At 56.2% G+C, this 17,041-nt stretch overlaps 1 protein-coding gene across 6 annotated transcripts in view; it reads right to left on the bottom strand.

Annotated features, from left to right (window-relative positions):
- CABIN1 (calcineurin binding protein 1) overlaps positions 1 to 17,041 on the bottom strand; it is a 151,773-nt gene that overhangs the window by 33,948 nt on the left and 100,784 nt on the right. For all 6 annotated transcript variants that reach the window (XM_060612559.3, XM_060612557.2, XM_060612561.2 and 3 more), the window contains exon 29: positions 12,182 to 12,295. In XM_060612559.3, coding sequence (XP_060468542.2) covers positions 12,182 to 12,295 — 114 coding nt within the window. The remainder of the gene's footprint in view (positions 1 to 12,181; positions 12,296 to 17,041) is intronic.

The following is a 17,041-nucleotide window of genomic DNA, read 5'->3' as shown; positions in this document are numbered from 1 at the left end:
GTTGTGGCGAGGGCCAGGCAGAGCAGCCACACGCTCTGGTAGAGGTTAGGCCCAGAAAAGGCCACATCCAGGCTGCACAGGGCTACTCCTTGGGGCTCAGATATGTGGCCTGTGACCACCTCAGCACAGGGGTGGCACCACAACACTCTTGAGTGTTAGGTGCTGGACACGCCCACCTCCCATCTCCCAGATGAGGAAATGGAGTCTGAGCAGTCATGTCCCACCCTGGTACTTCCACACCCTGGCTCTGTCAGCGGGTAGGCTGGGTCCAGGGGGACGGCACCCTGGCAAGGAGCTAAGCCCTGGACTCATTCCCTACGCCACCACTCCCCGGCTCAGTGGCCCGGGGCTTGCCACCTCTGATTCCTCATCTGCAAACAGGGTAACGCGGCACCCCTCCTTCCTGCAAGGTCTGGATGGGGCCAGCTGCTTGGAGCCTAGCGAGCAGGATGAAATCCAGGGCGGAGGTGGGCAGTCATGTCTGCAGGCCCCCTCCTGTCTGCCCTGGGCCCCACGACCAACAGCACAGGCTCTGTTTGGGCTCTGACCTCAAACCTTGCCAGGCCAGGTGCAGGCTGGGTGTGGGTGGGTGTGGGTAGGGGCAGGGAGAGGTCTGAGCTCTCTGAAGCCGGGCTCCATGGGACGGGAATCCCAGGCTGAGGGATGCTGGGCCTGGGCTGTCACTGTTCTCAGCCTCAGCTTGCTCATCATGAGATGGGGATCATGGGGTTGCAGTGAAGAGTAATGAAGGAGGTGCCTTCCACCCCCAAGATTCTCTGCACCCATGGAAGCAAGCCCTGTGGCCTCCCTTCCCTCCCTGGCGGGGGCCCACTCACTGACATTTTTTCCCATCTCAGCTTAGGAGCCAGGTCATACCCACCAACTCGCCCCCACATCCTGAGGATGGGGCCTAGGGAGGGCCTGCCAGGGAGCCTCCTCATCTTCCTGGCCCTGAGATGGGGTGCCTACAGCCTCAACAGTCATAGCCCTCCCTCAGGCTCTCCCCTCGCTCCCAGCCAGCCTCAGGTCCTTGGTCTGAGTGGGCCACCTGCCCTGTTCTGCTCTCCAAAGCCTTGCCAAGGCCTCCTCCTAGAAGTGCACCTCTTCCTGCTGCCCTCACCACAAGGGTGCTGCCCCTCCAGATGGCACTCCTGGGCCTGGGGCAGTGTCCTAAAGGGATAAAGCTAAAAGCTCGCTGCCCAAACTGAGACAGTTACATGCAGTGCCTCAGAAAGATGCGGCAGGGACACTTATTCAAGAGCAAGCCTCTAAAAAATAACTTGCAGTGGGAAAAGAAGTCCACACTGGAAAATGTTCTTCTCTTCAGGAATGTTAAACAGCAAGCTCCTGAGTGAGCACCCCCAGTGGCTGGGTGGAGGGGGCTGTGGGCTGAGGTCAGTTCTGGACATGTACACAATCACTGCCGGCCCCCTGGGCTGGCCGGAAACTCTGGAGTGGAAGCTGGACCGCAGGATGTGGGTCCCGGGCCTGGACTCCAGTCTGGGATCTGCCATTTGCTGGCTGTGTGGCCCACGGCAAGTCACAGCTGTGCCACCCGCAGGGGTCTCTGCACCCCTTCATGGGACCGGCACGGTGGGCAGTTGCGGGACTATCATGGTGTGTGAGATTGCGAATGCCAAGGGCTTAAACACATCATCTCCTTCTGCCCAAGCGTCCCGGCACTGCCACAGCCAGGGATCCATATCTGGAGATGGAAATTGTCTCCAATGGTCAGAAAAGACTATACTCTGGGGGATGATCATCTAAAGGCTGCTTACACCGGATTATTCGTGGTTTTTAAAAAATTCTAGCTGTGAATGAGGGCAGCTGGGCTGGGGCAGGGATTGATGATTGTGCTGTGGTCCTGTCAGGGTAGAGGTTTGGTTGTCCTGTGGCCTTGTCCCTACTGCCCCACTGCATGCCAGCCCCTTGGGCCGGGATACTTGCAGCTTCTCAGGTGGGAACTAGCCCCTCCCCACCTGCCACTTCTTGGGCTCAGGCTGTCCCCACAGACAGGGAGGCAGGGATGTGGACGGGAAGGCCTCCAGCACCTGCTCCAGGCTGAACCTGAGCCCAGCAGGCCGGAAGCTGTGAAGTTCAACAAGGCTTGCAGAGCTTTGCAGGACATGGGAAGGAAGGAGAACGCGGGGATAAGCTAAGAAGCCACACAAGTTTGCTAACCTTTTTAAGACTCTTAAAAACCGGACCTTTTTTCCCTGGAGAACTTGAAGTGAATCTTTTGTTTACTTTTGCAACTGGCCCATAGATCATCTCAACAATGCTAAAAATAGCACCACTGCAGCCATTTCTACTACAGCCAAAGAGCTCAGATTTCCTCAATTTAAACTTTTCCCTTCTTTTCTGTTCTCTAACTCTCACCATGAGGTGACTAGGTTTCCTTCCACCCCGTGGACGGCGCTGCTGCTCGGCTCTGGGGATCTTTGTGAGGATGAGGGGGAGGCCAGGACACCTACCACAGTCCCCTCCACTGAGGGCAGGGCCAGGAGCACAGCCTGAGCCCGTTCCTTGCTGGCCAGGTGGGATACCCGCAGCCACTGGGGACTTGGTACCATGGGGGGAGAGGAAAGCCACAACAAACCAGATAATTTCCTCTGAGAATCAGATGATATGGGTGCATAGACAGTAGTGAGATGATGAGCAGTGGCCCTTCAGCGGCATCCTGGCGTCCCACGGTCACACATGTAGACCTGGGGCCCACGCACTGGGCAGGAATGTGTGGGACAGTGGACCTGGTGCAGCAGAGCAGAGCTGAGCTCCAGGCCAGGCCCACCCCTGCCTGCGTGCACCCCCATCCTTCCTGTCCCGCATCCCACTGGTCTGTGGGGGCCCTGCGTCCCTCCTCTGCCTATCTCTAGGGCCCATCCACTGGCTGCCATGCCCACTGCCCCAGCTAGGTTCAAAATGCCTGGGTCCCAGCTCAAGTGCAGACTTGCTGGGGAGCCAAGCCTCGGCCACCATAGCATGACTGCTGGCAAGTGCTGCTGCAGAGGCATCCCACTCTTTTTGGTGGCATCCTCTCCCAGTCCCCAGAGCAAGCACATCAGCCGGGGAGTGGCCTATGAATAGGGCCTGAAAACAGGGTCACAAGCTCTGCTGTCCAACAGGGGAAGCCAGGTCAGAATGGTGGACACAGAGTAGGAAAGGCCTTTTGATTTTGACAGCTCATAACACCTGTTGGTGTCAACTTCCCCTTCTGTACAATGGGGATAATAATAGTATCTTAACCACACAGACATGCTGTGGAGAATCAAAGGCGGCACCCCAAATAAAGCCCCCAGCGAGTGCCCATAAACGGGGCCAGTCCTGCCATTGCCAGGGCCTGGCCGGGCACAGATGCTCTGGCACTGTGGCAACAGTGAAAGCCTCCACTATTACTGTGCTCTCCTCTCAGGAGCTGCAGCCCCTGGGTGGAGCTAGGCAGGGACTGTCTACCACAGACAGGTGGCCCAACCCAATCGTGCCCACACATGCCCACACTAGTATCCACACCAGGCAACAGTGCAGTCCCAGCCCTCTGGGTGGCCCTGGTCTATACCATGGCCCAGCTACTGACTCCAGCCCTCATCCACCTGTAGTCCCAGACCCACCTGCTGGGGCAGGGCTAGATGCCCATGTTCCTGTGCCCATTGCTACACCATCCTCTCTACCTAGCCAATGAACAATTTGGGCAACACTGCTGCTTAGGCCAATCCCAGTGTAGGGGCCAACCTTCCCTGGCTTTCCGTTCTTCTTCCCTTATGTGTGACCACCAGCTACCACCCATGGGCTTCGGCACTACATACAGTGAGGCCAACATTCCTCCTCCAACACTAACTGGTCATGGGACCTCAGCCAAGGTACCTTACCTCCCGGCACCTCCACGAAATGGGCCTGCAGACACTGGACCTCACTGACAATGTAACTGGCCCAGGGCCTGGCACACAGCAGGTTTAACAAAGGGGCAACACGTTCCTAGAGGTGTGGGCACCGGGACAAGCAGAGGTGGAACCAGAACTTGTCACAACCAGTGCTGAGAGCAGAGAAAGTGACATGCGCGGACTGACTTCAGGAAAGGTGTGGGTCTGTTGCCAACCAGGGGCTTCCTATCCCGATGTTCCCTGGCCCTGACCCGAGAGGGTGGGCGGGACTCTGCACTGGAGCGCCCCACAGGCTGGAACACCCTACGCTGGCGCTCCTGGGGCTTGTTTACTGCTGGGAGGCAGGACAAATGTGCCGCTGTCAGGGGTGGTGTAGGGTATAATTAACTGGGTGGAGACCAACACCTCGTCCCTGGGTCGTGCCTTGGTCTTCCCTGATGACTGCCTGTTGCAAAAGGCCCTGAACTTGGGACTGGCATCTGGGGGTGGGTGTCAGTGACTCAGCTCCAGGGGTAGGTGCAAGTGAGGCAAGAGCTGCCCACGAGCCCACCAGGCATGGTGCCTCTTGGGAATTAGGAGTGTGGTGGGAAAGAAGGGCCAACTGTGGCCCTGCAACAGGAAGCAGACATCTTGGGCACAGACCCCAGGGCGTGGCCAGAGCTCACCCAAGTCAGGATGGTGCCTATCTCCCCCACTCTGGGGCTGCTCAGTTCCCAGTTAATCCTGTCCCAGGGAACCTTCGAGGGTGGGAAGAATTCATAGTCTCTAAGCACGCCTCGCCTGTTGGGCACTGTGCCAGAGGGATGTGCTGGGATGCTTTTCTAGATGAAGTCCCCGCCTGGGAGTGCCCAATGTGCTGGATTCCAGAGGCTGTGCCCTCCTCAGCACCACTGGCCTCTATCTTGACCCCTGGCTCTCTCCCGAGGGCCAGGGCACTGGTGGAAGTCTGGCCTGTACAATAGGCACTGTCTCAGGCCCGGCAGTGCATTAGGCTCAGAGGCTGGGCTGCCTGCCTGGGAGGTGGGCCTGCTGTGCCTGCCCCTCCCTAATACTAGGTATCCGCTCACTGGGTAGGTAGAGGGGGACTCCCCCAAGTTTATACAGCCAACTGGTGGGGTTAGAGTAGAATGGGTGTGACTGATTCTTGCCTGGATAGATGGAGTGCTGGAGGTTTTAGAGACCTTCTCTCCTTCCCCCCAGGTCTGGTGGGCAGCTCTCCCACCAGTGGGCTGCCTAGCTTATGGGGGCCTTTCCTCTCACATCGGGGCCCTCAGTGAGTACTCAGGCTCCAGGGCTGGCAACCACACAGCACAAGTGCTTAAAGAACAAAGACAGCTCGTGATGACTATATCTCCCAACACTTGAAGCAACATGGTGTCAGGACAAACAGAACCACAAGGCCCATGTGGTGGCTGCTGGGTAGGAGTGCACGCCAGAGCCAGGGCCAACAGAGGGACTAACCATGGGTACAGGAAGGGGCTCGGCTTTCCCAGTCACCCCATAGATAGGCCAAAATGAAACCAATGGTTTTGAGTGCAAGGAGGCGGCAGGGAGGGGGCTGGTAGGAGGGAACCTGGGCAGTTGCTGAACCATCTGGCTCCTGACGTGTAGAGGCACTGGTTGCCGAGGGCCTGTGACTGGGCCTCCACTCTCGGGCACTTGCCCTGGAGACTTGCACAGGTGAGGAAGGAGACCAGGGAAGGCCATGTTTTTGTACCAGTGGAGAACTGGAAGCTACCACTCCACTGGGAAGAGGGTAGGTAGGTAAGCCGGAGGACAGACAGGGGAGTACTACAAAGCACTGACCAAGGGAGAGTGAGCAAGACCTGCGTCCACTGGCACCAAAGGCCAAGCCAGGCCGCACAGAAAGGGGCCCATGTGGTGGGCAGGGACGGCCATGTCTGCATTTCAGGCTGCCCCACCCGAGCCAGAGCAGGGCCTGGAGCCTCCAGAGGGCCCTGGCCAGGTGACAGATGGGGCTCCCACCACATACTGTCGCCACACCCCTTCTGGTGCCGGCACTGCCCTCCACTAGCACCACTGGGATCCACGATAAGCCCTAAAGCCCCATGCAGGCTGATTCCTGATCCTAAGGGTGAGTTGTGTGATGTGCCAAGGGTGTGCTTGGTGGGGGCTTCCATCCACTTATTGTGACCCCCCTGCCAACAGGCAGCCTTGTGGAGTGGCCAGGGGCCGAGCCCACCCAAGAGTCTAAAGTCTGTGCTCTTCTCAGTGGCCCCAGGGCCTGGGGACCTGCCCTGGGTGCTGCTGGCCACGGACTGCTTGCCTGAGCTGCAGGCAGACCCCCATATAGGGCGAGAGTGGCTGTGGGGGCACTGTGGCAGGGCAGCCAAGCCCCAGCAAGCCAGCATCTCACCTCTACTCCCTCAAACTCCGGCCACAGCCGCTGCCCACCCTACACAGTCTCAGACGCAGGAAGCAATGCTAGTTGGGCCTTTGGTTTCCTTTGCTTCTTTCACAGTGGTTGGAAACTGGGTTGAAACAAGAAAAAACCCTGCCTACTAAAATAAGCAAACATTTTGGGAAAGGAGAGAGAGCCATCTCTGGCTTGGTTACTATGGGAACGTTTCTGAATCAACTACAAGAGGGAGAGAAGTTCACTCTGGACAGAAAAGCCCAGCTCTAGCCTATGTAAGCCCACCTGTCCAGAGGTGCACACACCTGCATAGGAAGCTGTAGAAGCTTCTGGGCACTCAGAGATAAGCCCTCAGCTTCCACAGTGTGCTTTGAGCCTGCTTTCCTGGCCCCCTCTGCCCAGAGAGGTACAGTCCCCTGCCACACCCCCCTCCCCGCCCTGCAGCCCTCTCAAGGCTAGCACTGGCTCAGGAGGGCTCATATGTCCCCCAGGCGCAACCCCCACCTCGATGCCTCCTGTCCCGGGCTTTCCTGTCTTCCCAGCCCCTGTTCTGCACAGCTGGCCTGAGGGGCCACCTCTGAATCACACAGCCACATGCCTCCTGCTGGTCCCGCCTGAGGCTGTCAAAGAACAGGCGCCAGGGCCCAGGCCAGGCCCCGCCGGTGCAGGGAGGGCTGCAAGACCTCAACCAACAACGTTCAACAACTCTGGCTCTGTTTTGGCAAAGACCAGACGGTTCCGCCTGGTGGGAGAGGGCTGAGGTAATGAGGCCCTCAGCTGGGGCTCCAGCCCGCTCCAGAGCTGGAGCCATGGCCCAGGAGCTCCAACCTGCTCGGCAGACAGCCCGCAAGCAGGGCTTTTCCACGGCAGAGGAAGGGGGTGGGCTGGGAACCGTTCCCTCTCAGTCAAGTTGTGGAGCAGTGGGGCTGGAGATGCGCCAAGCTCATTCCTCTCTCTCACATGCTCATCCAACCACACTGCTGCGCCCTGCTACACGCCACGTCTACACTGCTACAGGGCCCCCGCCAGCAGTGCAGAGGGCCCGATAAGCCCCATGTGCAAGGAGACCCCACGAGGAAAGTCACACTCATCCACCCTTCAGCACCCATCGCGTTGTCTAGCCCTTCACACACAGTGTTGCCTCAGGCATGGCCCAGCCTTGAGGAGATCCCCCCAGAGGTGCCTCTAACCCCGAACCCCGGGAGGCCTCCCTGTCTTGTTTCTGGCAGAACAGCATCTACTCTGCCTCCAGCACATCCAAGTTCCTCAAGGGTTCCCTGACTCTCCCATGTGCCTGACGGTGTCCTACAGAGGCCCTGTACGGAGGGACAGGCATGTGGGGTTCTACTGTAAGCCTGCAAGTATCCTGTGGCAGGGGCATCACGGCAGCCAGCATTGGCTGGACCAGGAGGACATGCCTAAGGACCATCTGTTACGCGAAAAGGCACGAATGGAAATCAGTCTACAAACAGCAAGCACCTCCTCTGGGCCAGGCAAAGACAGCTAGGGACTCAAAGAGGAACACGGCACAAAGACATGGACAGGAAAGCCTATCACAGCCTGCCTGGGAGCCCAGAGACCGGCCCCACGTATGTGCCCACTCAAGGAGACTGTGGCCCTCACATGACACAATACTGGGTGGCAGCTCCAAATGTGAGATGGCCTATGCTCCTCACAGGGAAATTTCTGTAAGACTTAGCGTCAGCAAAAAACCCCAAGTTGCTGAAAAGCATGTGTGCACGTACACACACACACACAATTTTCTCAAGCTGCATGACAAATGCATGCCTGATTTTGCACACACACCCCTGAAAAAAGAGAACAACCCAACCATGCAGCAGAAGCACTTCTGAGAAGGCCACCTGTTCCATTGTGTGTCTGGACTGTTTGCAGTGACAATGTGGTCCCATGTGACTCACACAATTTTCAGAAATTGTCATTAAAAAATAACGGGAGGTTTAAAAAAAAAACAACAAAATGGGACATCTGAGTGGCTCAGTTGGTTGAGCATCCATCTTCGGCTGGGGTCATGATCTTCGGGTCTGTGAGTTCAAGCCCCGCATCAGGCTCTCTGCTGTGAGCTTAGGGCCTGCTTCAGATCCTCTGTCCCTCTCTGACCCTCCCTGGCTTGTGCACTCACTCTCTCTCTCTCTCTCAAAAATAAATAAAGATTGGGGCACCTGGGTGGCTTAGTTGAGCGTCCGACTTCGGCTCAGTTCATGATCTCAAGGTTCGTTCAAGCCCCACGTCAGGCTCTGTGCTCACAGCTCAGAGCCTAGAGCCTGCTTCAGATTCTGTGTCTCCCTCTCTCTCTCTCTCTGCCCCTCCCCCGCCTGCGCTCTCTCTCCCTCTCAAAAATAAACAAACATACATTTACAAATAAATAAAGATTAAAAAAAATAATAATGGGAGGGTCCCCTAGTCCAGGCCCTTGAGGATGATGAGGGGGGCTGCCCAGAAAGCCCCTTGGGTGAGTGACACCAAGGATTGGTGGCCCAAGACAGTGGGGTCTTTGCGGGACGGCAGGCCAGGGTGCCAGATGCCCCTGCCTTCACCCTCCCTATACCTCCTCACAAGTGCTAGTAGCCTGGTGCCTTTAGCACCCAGGCTAAGGCATCAAACCCCAATGCACACTGGCAGGGAGAAGAGCCAGACTGCTCCTCCCGACCTACAGCCCCAGCTGTCAGTGACATGGCCCCATCCCAGCAGAGTCAGCTGAGGGGGCCCTAAATGCTCCTCTCTAAATGTGGCAGGCAACCATTCCCTCACACTTGGTCACATCTGCTAGACATATTTGCGTGCTGAGAGCGCACAGGGTCAGCACTCTCTGGGTATGAGGCAGGGTGCATCCACCCTGAGGGTCCTCCCACAACAGTGGCAAAGACAGGGCAGGGTGGGCTCAGCAAAGGCCATCCTGTCACCAAGAAGCTGGGAGCACCTGTCCCTTGAGTACAGGGATGCAACGGGGGTATAAGTGTCTGTTTGGCCTCGGGCTGGAGAAACACGAGGAGCCCCAACCCACCTCCAAAGAGAAGAGCTGAGAGAGCAGAGGTGGCCAGGACTTGGGCTGGAGAGCACCCGAGGGTGGTAAAAGCAGCGGGTCGTTGGGGAAGCATGGAGAAACAAACAGCTGACACAGAGGAGGTAAAAACACCCAAAACATCCAGTCTGTGCTGGGTGTAGCCTGTATCTGCAGGGGCTTCCGGCTACAGGGAGGCACTGCCTATGTGCCAGGCTCACCCAGGGCTCCGCCAGCCTCCTCTCCCACAGGCAGCCTGACTGCCCTTCTACAGAACTCATTTTCTAGATGGCCCCAGAAACCACAGGAGCTGCTACGGGGAGTGAGCCCAATGGGGAAGGGGCCTGGAGCACCCAGCTGCCAGTTCAGATGTGCTCCAGCTCTGAGGTGCCGGCCTCTTAGACTCTATCGTTTGGAAGGGTAAGCAGTCCACCCATGAGGAAGAAAGGGAGGTTGGGTCTCTCTTTACAACATTACTGCGTAGTCTTTGAGGGCAAATACCAGCAATGTAAGAGGGGAGAAGAAGGGAAGTTCTTTTCTTTCTTGAGAGAGGGAGAGAGAGAGAGTACACGCAGAAACAGGGGAGGGAGCACAGAGCCCAACGTGGGCTCAATCCCATGACCATGAGATCATGACCTGAGCCAAAATCAGGAGTTGGACACTTAACCAACTGAGCCAACTAGGTGCCCCAGGAAGCTGTTTTCTTGAGCACTTACCATATGCTAGATCCTGAAGTAGGGTCGCTATACCCCATTATATAACTTGATCCCTATAATACTCTTCAAGGCAGGTAGTAATGGTAGCTCATTTTATAAAGGAACCCAGGGAAGGGGAGTCTGGGTGGCTCAGTCGGTTAAGCATCAGACTTCAGCTCAGGTCACGATTTCATGGTCCGTGAGCTCAAGCCCCATATTGGGCTCTGTGCTGACAGCTCAGAGCCTGGAGCCTGCTTCAGATTCTGTGTCTTCCTCTCTCTCTGCTCCTCCACTGCTCGCCCTCTCTCTCTCAAAAATAAATAAACGTTAAAAAAAAATTTTTTTTTTTTTAAATAGAGGAACTCAGGGAAACTAGCTAGCTGCCTGGCTCTAACTTCAATTTGGCAGCCACAGAAAAAAGGTTTGCAGAACACTGACAAAGAGTTCTTACAAATCAATAAGGAAAGGACTAACAACCTAATAAGAAAATTAACAGGAGTAGAAATGGCACCGAAAAAAACTAAAACTGCTAATGTGATATCATGGGCAATCCCACTAATAATAAATGAAACATGATAACACTTTTCACCTACCAAAGAGCAAATAAATATGAAAAAAAGTAACAGTGTGGAAGAGGTCTGAAAAAAATGAATCTAAGTTTAGGAACGTGGGCTGGATCTTTGGATGGTACTATCTTTCTTCTAGAACTTTAAAGGCACCACAAACTCTTTGACCAGGAAATTGTTTCTAGGAATTTACCCTCTGAATGGATCCCCACGTTGGCAAAGATGTATATATGAAACACGGTAACAACAAAAGACTGGAAACCACCTAAATGCCCATCAATGGGGGATGGGCAGGTAAGTTGTGGCACATCCACATGTCGGGAATACTATGCAGCTACTAAAATGAACGAACAAGTTCTAAAACACTCTCCAAGATACGTTCTTAACTCAAAAAACAAAAAACAAAAAAAACCCAAAAAACAAAGGTCAGAAGCACAAATACTTAGTCCTTTGGGCACATTTCTGCTCCGGCTTATACATAGGCAGACACCCTCTGCAAGGACACACACAGGATGAGGAACAGAGGCTGCTGTGGGTGATGGCTGTGGCCTGGGCATCTAGGCAGGAAAGAGTTTCTCTTTCTCTGCCAATCCTTGGTCCTGTGTAGACTGACAGCATCTACTGCTTGTCTATAAAATACCCACAGAGAGAGATGGTAAAGGCAGGGCTCGCAGGCTCCATGGCCCCTGCCTGGCCACTAGAAGGTCATAGCCTGGAGAGGGGAAGAGCCACGGACCCAAACATGTTACCACCTGGCTGGCTCTCAGTGGGGAGGCCCCTACTGCCACGTGCCTCAAGAACCAGCCTTTGACACACCCCTCCAGTCCCAAGACCTACTCTCCTCAGCTCCTGTCCAGGCCAACCCCACCCTTCAGTTTTTATACACATAACAGGGAATCCGGGAAAACAGAGAAGCAACCATAGCTCAGAGGGTCTGGGTAACTTGCCAAAGCCACCCAGCTGGGAGCTGGCTGTCCTGGGAGGGGTGGATGGAGACTTCCAGGTGGAAGAGTGAGGGGTCAGCTATCTCTGTGCAGGACACAGCAAATGAGGGAAGGCTGGGCACAGGTGGGGTGGCCAGGCAGGGTAGATATGGGCTTAAGGGGACCTCAGGGATGGAAAGCAGACAAGCCTTGGTGACAGGCCATGTCCTGGCCAAGGGGTGGTTCTCTATGCCACATAGAACGTCAATGCTGGAAGGGCACCGAAAGCCCAGCACTGTCCAAACTTGTTTTTCAGGCAGTAGACACGGCTTCAGTCAGAATCTCCTAGGTGCCCAAGACCACATGGGGGCCGACGGAGCTGCTCCAGAGGAGCAGACCATGAGCCTGGAGCCCCTTCACCACTGCCTGCTGTTGCCCCAGAATGCCTGGAGCTCTAGAGAACGCACAGAGCTTATCCATGCCTCTACCCCACAGACGGGAAAACCAGTGCCCAGAGAGTGCAGCGACTTGCCAGAAGTCACTCGGCAAGCACGGCCCCACTCCCGAGTCTGGCGCACTCTCGACTGCGCCACCCTGCCCACCCTCTGAGGATGCCGCAAAGCCGTGGTCCTGGGAACACCCGCCCAGGGAGGCCATTCGCACACCTCCAGCGCAAAGCAGTGCAGCAAGCAGCCTCGGAAATCAACAAGGCAAAGTACTCACGTTGAAGAAATTGGTCTTGTTCCTCTCGCAGAAGAGCCCCTGTGCCGGCATGTGCTGCAGTTGTTGCCACGGGATACCGCTGCCTAGCAACACGTCGCGGGCCCACTGGAGGTTCTGGGGAAACAAGAAGTAGGTTGGAAGTGAGTGTGTGGGCAGCTCGCAGCGCCCACGGGGAAGGGAGGCAGTCCCCTCCTTCCTGGCTGCGTTGGTAGAGCGGCGATGAGCAGCGGCTCCTGCAGACACCGATCCCGCAGCTCCAGGCAGCTCTGGCTGTGGGCTTTGATCATCTGGCTGTGGGGTACATTTCCGGAACTGATTTCCTGCCTAGCACCGCTGACTTAGGAGAGTGTGGCCTCGGATTGCCCAAGAAGGGCACAGATAGGGACCCTGCACCCGGATCAGCCTTGAAAAACTGCTACATGGACCCAGTGCCCCACCTTCTGTCAGGGGAACCCCCGCTGTCCCAAAGGGTCAGCCCTGACTTGTCAGGGTGTCAGCAGTACTTATTGTACCTGGTGACACAGCCACCTTGGGCTTAGAAGAGCTGATCTCTGTAGGACACCAGGGGCCTGAGTACCTGGGAGGGGAGGGGGGCTCCATCCACAGTGCTCAGGCCAGTGCTCTCTGGGCAATGGCGCCTCTTGGAACCCAGGCCCAGGGGGCCTGGGACGGTGGGAACAGGAGCCTACCAGCCCAAGTGTGAGAGGCTGGGTGTACGCCTGGCTGCCTTGGCCTTCTCTGGGGCCTTGTCACTGACTTAGAGAGCAGCCCTTCCCCACTGCCGACCTGGCCTGCCACCTTCCTCTTTCCGATCTTTCCTGTGGAGACTCCCATGGCCAGGACCACAGCTAAGCACCCTGCACGCACCATCTCACCCCAGCACCCAGACAGTGTGGTCTTACAAGGGAGAAGCCAGCAGGGGGCAGAGCTGGGACCAGAACCTGGACTTCCCCACACCAGACCTTCCTCTTTCGAGCAGTGCCCACCCTCCCCAGCTAATCAGTACTCCTGCCCTACCCCCATCCAGGTCCCTTCCTTGCCTCTCTCACCCCTCGTGCCAGGCCTTTATCACCTCACATCCCAACTGCTTAATGCCTTCTACTTCTTGGCCTGCAAGTCTGTCCTACCTGCTCCCACTCTGCTCACTACTGGTCAGGCTAAACTTAAGAAAGCCCCCCCTCATCACAACTTCTGGCAAAAGTGCAAACACCAGCTCCCTGGCTTGCTGGCTTGGAGCCCCCGCTGGCCTGCCCTTGAGCCTCTGCTCCTACCCCTGCACAGAGGGATATGCCACAGAGGTTGCTGTCGGAGACCACAGGAGACCCGTCGGAGGTGAGGGCTCCTCCACACCCAGCACCAGACAGGACTCCATGGGAGTCATATAGAAACGTGGGACATATAGAAACGAGGGTCCCTCTGAGAGGGAGACAAGTAAAGTTTCAAGCACACATCTCCTGGATGACACCCTCACAGCTAGCTCTTCTGTGGAAGCCCGAGGGAGAGCATCATCTCCTGGGGGAAACCTGGATGATTAAGCCTGGCAGTGACTCTCAGGCCATTTTCTACAGGGACGTGGCCTGGCTCTGGGAGTGGCTGAAGGCTGAGGACCCGTAAAGTCGAGGCTGCCTTTGCCCAGCAGGTCTAAGCAGGTTCAATGTGGGGCTGGGGGCTAGAGGGTCACGGGCAGCCCGACACATACGAGAGCAGGGCCAATCCCAGGTGGACGAGAGGGCACACACTGTCCACAGCCCTCTGCACAGCCAACCCCTCTAGCCTGAACTCAGGAGGCTTGCTGTTTTGCTCAGAGCCCTCCTTGAGCCCAAACACCTGCTCAGACACATCTGACATGTTGAGATCAGGAGCAGGCTGAGACTCTGCCTCTCTTACAGACTCCAATCAAAACACCAAGGCAAGCCCAGAGTAGGAATCACACCAAGGGCCGTGCGGGGGCTGCTCTCGCTGAGGCTCAGCAGCTGTCAGGGAGCAGCAGCCATAGCGATGGTCTCCTGAGACATCACTTCTCCAGCACTCTCAGGTCTTTCTAGGGCCTCGAAGACTGATGCTACAGCCATTCATGGTGAATGATTAGGCTTCCTGAAGGCTGAGGTACCTCCTCTCTGCCCCCTTGTGGGGGAGGCAGAAACAGGCTAAGGAGGGGCTACCTGGGAAGCAACAGTCCCTGACCCTTGACCAGGAGCACAGGGGCCACTCTGCCCCACACAGGAAGAGTGAATACTCAGTCACTCAGTCCCAGCCTTCAACTTTTGAGCTTCAATGCCCCAGGGGGCATGAACCTGCAGTTCACATTCCAATGTCCAGAGCCGTGCCCAGAAGTCTGGCTCAGAGACCCCGCCTCCCAGACCAGTCCATTCAGAAGCCTCCTGAGGTTGGTTACAAGCTTGGCCTGATGCTTCTGCCAGGGGAGGGAGGGTTAGCCATGGACGAACTGAGCACGAAGCAGGGAAACAGCATGGGTCGGGCGTGCTTCATTACAAGAATAAAATCCAACTCAGATTAGTTCAAGCTGATCAGGGCTCCTCTGGGCTCCAGGACACAGGATTCAAAGAGAAGATAAAGCTTCAGACCTCCAGCAGGAAGAGCAACAACTCAGGAAGCCCAGGAGAGAGGCTCACAACCTGTATCAGTACTCAGCCATGATCCCTTGGTCTCAGTGCCACTTGGTTCAAAGTCTCTCCCGGGTGAGATGTGAGAGGCTGCCAGTCTAATCAGCCACGAAGGAGACCCTCACAGAAAGGGACATGAGACAGAAGACCAATACCTGCACTTTGAACATGACAGGTGAGCCCACCTGACCGTGACCATGCAGATAGGGCACAAAGGAGACCCACCTCTGGTCCAGCCTAAGTAGGTCAGCAAAGCCTCTACAGGAGACGACACCAGATGGAGCTGCAGTACGCCCAGAGCCATGCCATAAAAGCCTCTTCTGGGACTCCTTTGGGACTTATGGGAAGTACCCAGTTGACCCCTTTAAAAAGTAGCAGCAGTCTGAGGGGGGTGGGGAAGTAAGGCTCGAAGAAGCATCTCCATGGTGGCTGTTCTCTTAAGAACATCAAGAAAATAGGGGCGCCTGGGTGGCTCAGTCAGTTAAGCGTCAGACCTCGGCTCAGGTCATGATCTCACGATTTGTGGGTTCGAGCCCCGTGTCAGGCTCTGTGCTGACAGCTCAGAGCCTGGAGCCTGCTTCAGATTCTGTGTCTCCCTCTCTCTCTGCACCTCCCCCACTCACTCTCTGTCTCTCTCTCTCTCTTTAAAAAATAAATAAACATTAAAAAAAAAAAAAAAAAAAAAAAAAGAACATCAAGAAAATAAAACCCAACAGAGACTTCCATGTGGCTGGGGACACGTGCAAGAGAACAGCACCAGGGCCAGGGTGGAGAGAGTGAGGGGACCCTGCTTCCCTGAGCCAGGTGTCATTCCAGGCACTAAGGCTATGGGACAGGGACACACATCCCTCTATGGCTTCTGTTTCTGCTACCACTCTGCAGCTTCTCCCATGACATCTGCACCAAGATGGCCCTTCCCACTGGAACAGTCAGGCGGAAGGTGGAGGACCAGGAAGGGAGGTGGCTGCGGGAGAGGTCCCAGCACTCTTAGAGACCTGAAAATCAGCCACTTGAGAAGAGTGCAGAAAGCATGGGCCTGCCAAACCCGATCAGGATTGTCAATTAGCCTCCTGCAGACTTGGCCCCCACAGACCGGCAGAGAGCAAGGCTCCCCAGCCATCTCCCTGGCCTGCCAGAGAGAGCTGATCGATGGCAAAGGCACACAGTGTCCAGACGGCTCAGGAGAGACCTTACCTAATGCATGTCTGAGGCCCCGGGTGGGAGCTGATAGCGATAAAGAAACCTACCCAGTAACTGACAAGTGCCAGGCTGGGAGGGGAGTGGAGGGGCAGGGAGAGCTGACCCACCATGACACACCTGTACTGCAGTTTGCCCTGCAGCTTCATGCTATGGGGAGGCGAGAGGCACCAGGCCACCTGGCTAAGAACAGCACAGAACTCCTCATCCTATGTAAGTGCCAGTTTACCAAAGAGGAAACTTAGGCTCAGAGAGGTCCAAGAGTTGGTCCGAGGCCCCCAAGCCAGGAAGTCAGTGGCAGAGCCAGGCTTGCACTCCGGTCCAGGAACAGAGGACTCCAAGGCCTGGACTTTTTATCATGCACCCTCACCCCAGGGTGGGCAAGTCACTTTACAAATCTGCCTGGGGTCATGCTATGTGCTTGAAGCCTAGCTGGCCACCAGGGACAGCTCCAAGGCAGCCTGGTCTCAGGCCCTGAGCAAGCTGTCAACACGCCACTGGCCCGGAGCCTCGGCTTACTGTCACCTCTGGGAATGGGAGAAACACCATGGGGCCACTTGCCAGATAACAGCACCAATCTTCCTGGGATTCATTGGCCCCCTGAGGCTTAGTGCACACACCCTCCTCTGACAGATGGCAGAATGCACTATGCCCTAACAAGGGGCAGATGGAGGGCAGAGCCCTGCTGAGAGGCAGGGAGAAGAATCCCCAGAAGCATATGGTACCTCAGTGTCCTCCACCGCCTGTTGCCTGGCATAAGACAGAGGGACCCTCCTGACTCCTCTGTTTGAAGGCCTCAGCTCCCTCAGAGTGAGAGCCAGCTCCATACCTCAGTTTACCTGCACACACTCAGGCTCATCTCTCTCCTTCCCCTCCCCTATCATGTGTGGCTCTCCAGCCACACTTACCTCTGCCCCTACTTTGGTCCCTGCAGGTCTCTCAGCCAGGCACCATCTCACCCCACCCCCACCAGCCCCCTAATACCGTCCCCACAGTCCCACGGTCACCTTAAACAGCCTCTTCTGCTGACTCTCTGATG

The sequence above is a fragment of the Panthera onca genome, chromosome D3, assembly GCF_046562875.1.
Source record: "Panthera onca isolate mPanOnc1 chromosome D3, mPanOnc1 haplotype 2, whole genome shotgun sequence".
Classification (NCBI taxonomy): Eukaryota; Metazoa; Chordata; class Mammalia; order Carnivora; family Felidae; genus Panthera; species Panthera onca.
The sequence above is the reverse complement of the archived record's forward strand: the minus strand, read 5'-3'. Positions and strand labels throughout refer to the sequence as shown.